Source organism: Taudactylus pleione, unplaced genomic scaffold, assembly GCF_031769625.1.
Source record: "Taudactylus pleione unplaced genomic scaffold, aTauple2 ptg000332l, whole genome shotgun sequence".
Classification (NCBI taxonomy): domain Eukaryota; kingdom Metazoa; phylum Chordata; class Amphibia; order Anura; family Myobatrachidae; genus Taudactylus; species Taudactylus pleione.
In genome coordinates this window covers 4287055-4296471 of record NW_028284733.1, presented here as the reverse complement: position 1 = coordinate 4296471, position 9417 = coordinate 4287055, and the positions used below count along the sequence as shown (strand labels likewise).

General features: G+C 45.7%; 1 protein-coding gene across 1 annotated transcript in view; it reads right to left on the bottom strand.

Annotated features, from left to right (window-relative positions):
- Positions 1-2383: 2383 nt before the first annotated feature.
- Positions 2384-9417, bottom strand: part of LOC148509105 (phospholipase A2 inhibitor and Ly6/PLAUR domain-containing protein-like) — a 47015-nt gene continuing 39981 nt past the window's right edge. The window contains exons 6-7 of the mRNA XM_088443629.1: positions 8069-8209; positions 2384-2681 (exon numbers count right to left, since the gene is read on the bottom strand). Coding sequence (XP_088299755.1) covers positions 2485-2681; positions 8069-8209 — 338 coding nt within the window. The 3' untranslated portion in view covers positions 2384-2484. The remainder of the gene's footprint in view (positions 2682-8068; positions 8210-9417) is intronic.

The following is a 9417-nucleotide window of genomic DNA, read 5'->3' as shown; positions in this document are numbered from 1 at the left end:
CCAACGTCGCTGTACATGTTATTTAGTATAAGAGAAAACTCATATTTTTGATGTTATTATCCTATTTGATTTTATTTGGTGCACTATGAGATTGTATTTATTTAATTTCATATTGATGAAACCCGCGGTGAAGTAAAGCACACATCATGACAAGTGTCTCACCCAATATGGTTAAAAATTGTGAGAGTTGAGTGTGGTCACATCTGTCAGTAGTAGAGATTTCTGATAATCATGTCTCTCCCTCCTTAATTTCTCGCCCCTCATTCTCCAGGTCAAGTTCAGCTCTGAATTTTTAATATATGTAGAGTTCAAGAATCCATTTGTTGTAAGAACTGAATATTGATACATATATGATGTGCTGTCTTTATATAAGCAATACCACACCTAGCGCCAATACGCCATATGGCAAGAGACACCGGAGGTAAATGAGACACTGCGAGAGGAAGGAAGGTGTAGATGTACCCCTCTGGCAGTACAGATGTACCCCTCTGGCAGTACGTAGTACTCTAATAATCTGTATTTTAGCTTAAGATACTCAAGTCCACGCAAAATCAAATGTTCCATTTTGGGTGCAGTCATTGCCACCAATCGCTCCACAGCGGGGAATGTAATAGCCTGCTAACTTATATAGACCAACCTGGTTTTGCCGTTTCATTCATTGATGTTTTAAAAAATCTGGGAGACTAATCAAAGCTGTGTACACTAGCGCCCGCAGGGGGGGTTTCTGAGTGCCTAAAAACCCCTCCTGACAGAAGGATTTATTTCTAATATTTGCTGCAGTGGGCGCGGGGTCAATATGGCAAACCCCGCCCCAATATCTCCGCAATCCACGACATTACATCACGTGGGAGTGGAACCTAATGGTGCAAGGTGCCTGATGTTGTTTCATGAGCGTGCATAAATTAGTCACTGTGATCACCTTTACAGCCTGAGAGCCCTCCGCATGTCATGAGACCTGCAGTGTTTGCGGCTGGTCAGACTTGCTGCATGTGCATCAATGGGTACCGATGTTAGGCAGCAGTGGGTGTCCCTAAGCCCGGCTATGCTTTGGTAGGCGTTGGCATATTTTATAAACTGCGACCAGTAAGAGAATGCAGCTGCGATTGCATTAGCGTATATATCTCTGACTCAGGCACAGAGCCCGTGCGCACAGAGTCACAGTTACAATGGACACGCATATCTCAGAGATGTCTTAAAAAATGTATTGGGCATTCCTGGGCGGTGACTGGGAGGCAGATAGGTCGGCGCACGGAGATGGTCCGTCTAACGGGCTAGTTATGGGAGTGTAGCAGGGTGTCACTGATAGTGGCTGCAAACTCAGATGCACAATCGCTCACATTGGAGGCCCCACTATGATGGAGACTATACACCTAATATGCGGCTGGTACAAGTTATGATGGAGAGAATGACGGTTGCGTATTGCAGCGTTTCAGTCCTTGCAAAGTCAGATGCACGGCTGGACGCTGTATTTGCATAAAGTTGCAGAAGTATTACCGGCAAGATATGCACACATGGACGCTGTGATATTATGTTCCTTACGTGCAGGCCATCAAGGGTAACATATACTCACTGTTTATACCGGCCATAATAGAAATGAAATTGAGATCAATAAAACAAAACACAGCAAAACTAATTCAAGGCCGCTCGCTAGATGCGATCTCTCGCACGATGTGTATGCAAATTGCGTAGGCAGTGCTATCGCACAATAATGCATTAGCACGCCCAGTATTTCTTAGAGAGCGAACACACAGTGTATGCAGACACCCACCAGCCTGTTTTAAGACGCCCACTTGTGCATGTCATGTCCAGGAAGGGTATGCAACCATCGGTACATCGGGTAACATTGGATGCGATCGCAGCGCTTGAGGTTGACCATACCCTGCTGCAAGCACTGCGAGCACTTCAGTGTAAAAACAAGCCAGGTGACGTGTACTGTGATGCTGTCCCATAATTATGCGCACCTCTAAAACGCTGTTGAGATACTCAGGCACACCTGCATTTGCACCTCCACTCCCCCGTTTTTAACGGCCAGCTCCTGTTACCACCTACAAACAGCTTCTCCTGTCACTCACTCTGCTGGGCTGTTTATGTGCAGCGAGCGAACGCATTGTGAACTTTCGCTAAGGTATGCGCACTGCGATGTATGCGCACAATGCATACACACTGCATACCATCGGCAGCAGCGAGAGTATGCATCTTAGCGAGCGGGTCTGAATGAGCTCTTCAGTTCACAAATGTATTAATCTGTGTGACTCTGCCTCTACTTCTAAAAATGTTGCCTAACCTGTACTATTTATGAAATTATTGCACCTAAGCCAATTACAGCACAGTCCCACCACACTTATGTTTCAACTGTTTTAATTTTATTGTATGAAAATATACAGTATTTCTTCTATTTGTTTTGGAGTCAAATGAGAGCAAAAATCATAATTGTGCTATACGAGCTGCTGTCTGCGATACATGACGACTATTCTCTGGAATGTTTCAGGAGATAAATAAGAATATTATCATCACAAATCCAACAATATGACAGTGAAGATTATGGTAAAGACCAGAACTTCCTCCAGTGCACGAAATCCGAACATTAACACTTATTCCGTCGGTGATCACCGATTGGTTGCCGATACTGCAGATAGTGGGAGTGGCACATCCGCGGAGAATGACCTCATTGGACAATGTTCCTGTTGTAGGCAAGAAAAGCAGGAGATCAGAGAACTGAGGCCACCACAGTCTAAAACATATCATAGGGGGTAATGGTAGAGCAATATCCTACTTGTAGATTGTCTACATCAATAGAAGGAAGTAAAAGACTGAAGTAGCCAAAAAGATAGATTACTATGGAGCTTTCCGGAAGCATAAGCTACAAGTTGTGATCTGTGGCGGGATGTAAATACTAACAGATGTCCGTTGACCCCATGTCTTGGTTTTGGTTTTGGATCTGGATTCATCTTTATGTTTTGATTTTGGATCTGGTTTTTTTTATTTAAATAAAATTCACAAAAAGTTTTTAAAAACACCTATAATCATGTAATTTTTGCAATCCATAACTTTGGAATTAAAATTCGAATTCCAAACTGCAGGAAGATCAGAACCGTGATTCACAAAATTCAGGTGAATTCACATTGAACAGTTTATTGACTGGAAACACAGGGCCTGATTCAGACCCGCTCGCGAGCGCTGAGCGCTCGCAAGCGGGTCGATGTTGGCCCAGTGTGGACCGGCTCCGTTGTGCGCATGCGCGAGACCCTGATAGCCATGGGCAAGCTGTCGCTATGGGTCTCGCTACAAAGGGGGCGTGCTCTCGATGGTGAGTGACAGCACGCCCCCTTTGGTGGGCGTGCCAGGGTCGTGGCTGGCCAGACGGAGGCGTTCCCATGGGAACGCCTACCGTCTGGGGCCGGCCCCACTGACATCACAAGTGATGTCAGTGGGAGTGCTTTTGGCTCTGATAGAGCCAAAAACACTCCAGGGCTTGCGGCAACGAGACCCTACCACAAGGGTCTTGACCACCGCGACCATCTTTTTGGCCTCTTGCTATAGCTGTGGGTGGCCACTCACAGCTATGCGAGTGGCCAGGAGGCCGCTCTAAAAAAAGAGAAGGACGGCCCTGTTTCAGAGCGAGCGCTCTGTCAGAGCGTCCGGCTCTGAATCAGGGCCACAGTTTTCATTTCTCGTCATCACCAATGATTTTAAATCCTTGCAAGTTTTAAAAATGCAAATACAAATGATACTTTATGAATCCTATTGTTTGTCTTTCTCTATACCCAGCAAAAAAGTAAACTGTATAAATCTTACATTAATTACTATGAAATCGCCAACACAGCTACTGTATAGCACTTATATAAAACTCTATAGTTTTTGAAATAGAAGGGAAGGGCCCTAACCCTACCATAGGCTGGCACAAGCATGTGACTGGCACCAGGAGCCTGACCCGATTCAAGCCACTTCTTGCATATTCTGCCTTCACTTCTTCCAAATTTATTAAAATTAAAACTACATAAAAAACACGTTTTCCCGTAATTTGTTCACTGGGCCTGATTCAAAGATTTACGCTAATGCAAAAACGCAACGGCATACCCTCACGGATCGCAGTTGCTAAAATATGCTAATGCCTTCCAAAGCATAGCCGGGCATAGGGACGCCCACTGCTGCCTTCTCATATCCATACGAAGATGTGCAACACCGTAAACATATAATAAACGGTAATAACGACGCACATCAGGCATTCACGCAGCATGTAAGTCACGTCTGACCAGCGGCAAACACTGCGGCTCTCCTGACACGCTCATGAAACGTTTTTTAAGTGGTCAGACATGTCTGCGTTTTTCTACCCACCCTCCCGTTACCACCCCAAATGCTGACTACCTGTCACTCACTTTGTGAGTGGGTCCTCTGTACGTGTGTGATCGCAATGCAACCACTGCACGTTCACAATGCGGAATTCGCACATGCACATTAGCAGACAAATCGCTGATCTGCATAGAAATCCCCATTGCATCTGTGATACCCTGCAGGTGTGTGGTATCACTTAAAGACCTGTCCCAGCCACAGATAATACCCAGCCATTGTAGACTATAATTTTACAGGTGCTTCTGACAACGGCCGTCTCATAAGAGATGAAACTTCATTGGCCATTTTGGAAAAGGGAGTGGAAGCCTGAGACATTTTTATTAAAGTTGATTTAAAAAGAAAAACAACAGTTGGAGAGAGCAGAGTGATTTGCAGTAGGCTGAAATGGCAGTTGGAGGAGGAGCTGGGAGAGGGCGTGGCCATTACACATGAGGGGGCGTGTGCTGAGAGAGGCGGGGCCATTACACATGAGGGGGCGTGTGCTCAGAGTGTGGCTCCTGCACAGAACCAGAGGAAACAAGCTATAGCAAAAGAGTGGCTGGGACTTGTAGTGCCACAGTCTGCTTCCGTGTTATTAACACAAAGCAAACATGTTCCAGTAAGCTGTGCCTACCTTCCGGAGGGGAAGCTGCATCCTAAGATCCCTGCCTCAGATTTGGTGACAGAAAGACATTTATTACACACGCAAGCAGTCGCTCTGGGGCATGGATATATAACAGCTATTATCTCATAGACAGCGCTGCAACAATACTGTTTAAGTAAAATCTAAGTTTGTGCATGCATACAATTACGGGTCCCAACGAGTACACACAGGAACTGAAATGTGACCTAGAACTGCAGGTATTATAGTCAGTGGCCCTCATTCAGAGCCGTACGCTCTGAGCAGAGCGCACGCTCTGAATGAGGGCCGGGCTCCATTTTCATGGAGCGTCCTCCTGGACGCTCATATAGCTGTGGGTCACCACCCACAGGCTATACGAGCGTGCATTGTGATGGTCGCGATGGTCGAGACCATCGCGACCATCGAAACTGCGAGCCGGAGCCTGCGGTTGAGTTTTTCAACCGCAAGCTCCGGAGTGATTTTGGCTCTATCAGAGCCAAAATCACTCCCACTGACATCACTAGTGATGTCAGTGGGCCGGCTTCTGACGGGAGGCGTTCCCGTGGGAACGCCCCGTCAGGGAGGCACGCCCCCGGCACGCCCACCAAAGGGGGCGTGCTGTCAATCAACATTGACAGCACGCCCCCTTTGATCGGACACAACGAGCGAAGGACTTTCCTTCGCTCGTCGCGTCTGGCGCATGCGCACGACGGAGCTCCCTCCGTCGTGCGCATGCTCAGTCCATAACATCGACCCACTTGCAAGCGGACAGCCGCTCGCGAGTGGGTCTGAATCAGGCCCAGTGTTAGCTAAGTCTGTAGTAACATTGTTATTTTAAACTCACTGTGCAGAACCAGATAATTCATTACTAAAGTGAGGTTGTGCGTATTGATACTTGTACTGAACGTTACGTGTGAACTACTTCATTGATTAATTTAAGTCAAACTGACTCATTCCAGTCACCGGTTGGTGTCGTTATTAATAAATGCAAGAATTATTAGAAATAGAATACATTTTTGCTGCAATTCTGTTTGTGTCTGTGAAATGAGTTGAGAGTTGAAACCAAAGGAATAACTAAAGCTGCATACACACACAACGATTTTTTGAACGATTATCCTTAAACGATATTGTTTAACGATAATCATTTGTAAAAATCGTTCACTTTCTGAGTCAAACGATGAACGATTATCGTTCATGCGCGTTCACATTTGTAGTTTGTAGTTCAGTCAGACTTGTCAACTGAACGATTTTCATTAAGGGAATATGCAAAAATCGTTTGTAGTTCAAAAAAATCGTTCATTACACTTTAAAAAATCTGACAGATAATGTGACAGAAAATCGTTCAGAAAATCGTTCAGAAAATCGTTTGTAACAAAATCGTTGTGTGTGTATGCAGCTTCAGAAGACTGATCCACCACTGAGGTAACTCCAGCTTTCTCCCGCACCTCAACATTTCTATTCTCTCATTTTCGGGGTATTACATATCTGAATCAGGCCAGGAATGTTTTTCAAGAAACCAATTTTGTCATAATAGGGAGTGCCATTTTTTTTAAATCATTTTGGCACCAATTTACTGCAATCCGCCTGTGCTTATAGTGTGGTATTGTGGACTAAACTCACATTACGAATTTAGGAAATCTCACATGGATGTACTAACATCTGTATGTAGGGACAGAGCTTGCGCTAAAGCTCTGTCCCTGCGAATTCCGTCCACACACGTCTGTCTGTATATTTCGGAAGAAATACAGGTAGAATTTGTCTGCACATGAGCCGCTGCCGACTACCGCTACCCCCACGATCGCTGTCACCCCTCTCCCCCCGCAACCACCACATGACAACCCCCTGTGGCCCCCCTTAGCTTACACTTACCTTGGTGCTCCGGTAAGGTCCTCTGGGGCTCCAGTCAGCTGGTCACCCTGCTCCTTCATTGTGACCACAGTTAGCCACTCTATGTGGCAGCCAGGGCCGGATTAAGGGGAGGGCGACAGGGTCGGTCGTCCCGGGGTCCCCACACACAGAGGGACTCCCACCTCTAGAGCATGCAGGGGGGGTTTCTGAGTACCTAGAAACACCCCCTGATGGACCAATTTCATCACCTACCGTTGCTGAAATGGGGGCGGAGCCAAAATGACATGCCCGTCCCCATATGACCCACAAATCGCAACAGTACGGCGCGAGGGGGTGGGTTCTAATGAAGTGAGCAGCAGCTGCATAGAATGTAAGTATACTGTTTTATTATTTATATATGTGTATGTATGTGTTTGTGTATATATGTGTATGAGTTATTGTATATACAGTATGTGTTTGTGTGTGTATACTGTGTGTGTATATATGTATGTAGGTGTTTATGTGTGTGTATGTGTTATTTTATATACAGTATGTGTTTGTGTGTGTATACTGTGTATGTGTGTGTATATATGTGTATGTATGTGTTTGTGTGTATATATATGTGTGTGTTGTTGTATATACTGTATGTGTTAGTGTGTATGTATATGTGCTAGTGTGTGTATACTGTGTATGTATGTGTTAGTGTGTATGTGTTTATGTGTGTGTATACTGTATATGTGTGTGTTAGTGTGTATGTTATATAAAATATATGTTTGCTACTTATATATTATATGTGTGTGTGTGTGTTTAACGTGTGGCGGGTGAGGGGGGTAGGCTCCATGTGGCTTGGTGGGGGTCCCCACATCTTAGTTGCCTCTGGGCACCCACAAGCCTTAATCCAGCCCTGGCAGCAGCTGACCAGGGTCACAGTGCAGGAGACCAGAAACCATCTGACCGGAGCCGCAAAGGACATCACCGGAGCACCGATCAATGGTTCCTGGCTGCAGGTGAGCGTGTGTTTTAACAAATGCGATCTGCTTACTAAAAATATGTGATAATTAGGGATTGGAGTAGAATTTTGTGAATTCTATTCCAATTGCCATTTAGTTAATGCATGTGATACAATAATGTTAATAATTATACCCCTTTGTCTCTAATGGCGCCTTTTTACATATCAAAATCACAGTCATATCATACGTATCCTTATAATAATTATCTCTATATTGTCCGACTTTTGCACTCAGAGATCTGCAATGTGTTAAAGACTAACAAATAGGTTTCTTAACCCACCTGACATGTTTGTATGTTGCTGAATGCACCTTGTCTCTTCGCCAGAACATTTCATGGTTGTCCCAGTGTCACACCAATCAATACCATTAGCAGTGCAGGTTGGACAAGTCAAGCCATTGTGTATAGTGTTGTCTGGCAATACTTTAATGGAGAATGAGAAGACAATGGTTATGAGTTTATACACAAATACTATATTAACGTGATATAAACAGTAAAAATTGGCTGTAGCCCATGGCAGCCAAACGTGTTACATTTCATCTGCCTTTAGTATTGGGTTGCAAACAATTTGTGTGTAGTCTGTTTGTTTTATAACCCATGCTTTCAAGGTGGACAAGACATTGTATGGGTCCCAGACTATAGGAATGCATGGCAACAGAGTGTCACGACCAGGGTTTCTCAGCATGCCGGACGGCAGGTATTACCTGTAAGGACGCTATGGCAAGGGGCGTCTGGCGGTGGCGCTGGTATCTGGCAGGGTGCATTGGCTGCGCGTAGTCCTGTGCGGGCATACTGTCACTCTGGTCTGCTTAGGCCTGGTGGTACTTCCGATCCGCTCTGGCAAGGGCGCCGCCATCTTCCCTCCGGTCATGTGACCTAGTCGCCCTATCCTGGTGTGTCACATGCTCTCTCTGGCCTGTCACAGTGTGGCAATGGGTATTTAAGGGAGTGCCGAGATTCCTCTTATTGCCAGTGCAGCGTGTTTCTCAGCGAGAGCTGAGAGAGAGTTCCTGTGCTCATTCACCTGTCTGTTGGAATCATTACCTAGCCTGCTTCACCCTGCCTGTTCCAGCCCCGCTGTCTCCTGCCTCCTCCATTGCCTCTCCCTTGCCTGAATACATGTGTCAGCTGTTACCCTGCACCTTGCCTCCACTTGCATTTTCCCTGGACATTATTTCTCAGCCTGCAATTCACTTCAGCCTGCCATTCACCTCAGCCTGCAACTCACTTCAGCCTGCAATTCACCTCAGCCTGCAATTCACCTCAGCCTCACAAACCTTGGAATACTGGACTACCTTCTGTTATCACTACCTGGATTTTTACCCATTGCTTCACTACAGTTTCCCAAGTGCACTTTAGTGCTATACCCGGACTTTTTGTTTTGCCACATTCATGTCTGTTAAGCCGCTCATTAAAAACTCCACGTTTATTTTTATATCTGCTTCAGTGTCTGCTCCTTTTACCACCCCGAGCCCACAACAAAACCAGAACCTCACACAGAGCCGTAACTAGACTTTTTGGTGCCCTGTGCCAGAGAGAGCATTGGCGGCCCCCTTCCCCCATTTTTTAAATAGGGACATAAGAAAAAGGGCCATGGCCTCATGGGGAAGGGCCAGGGAAGAGATAGGGGA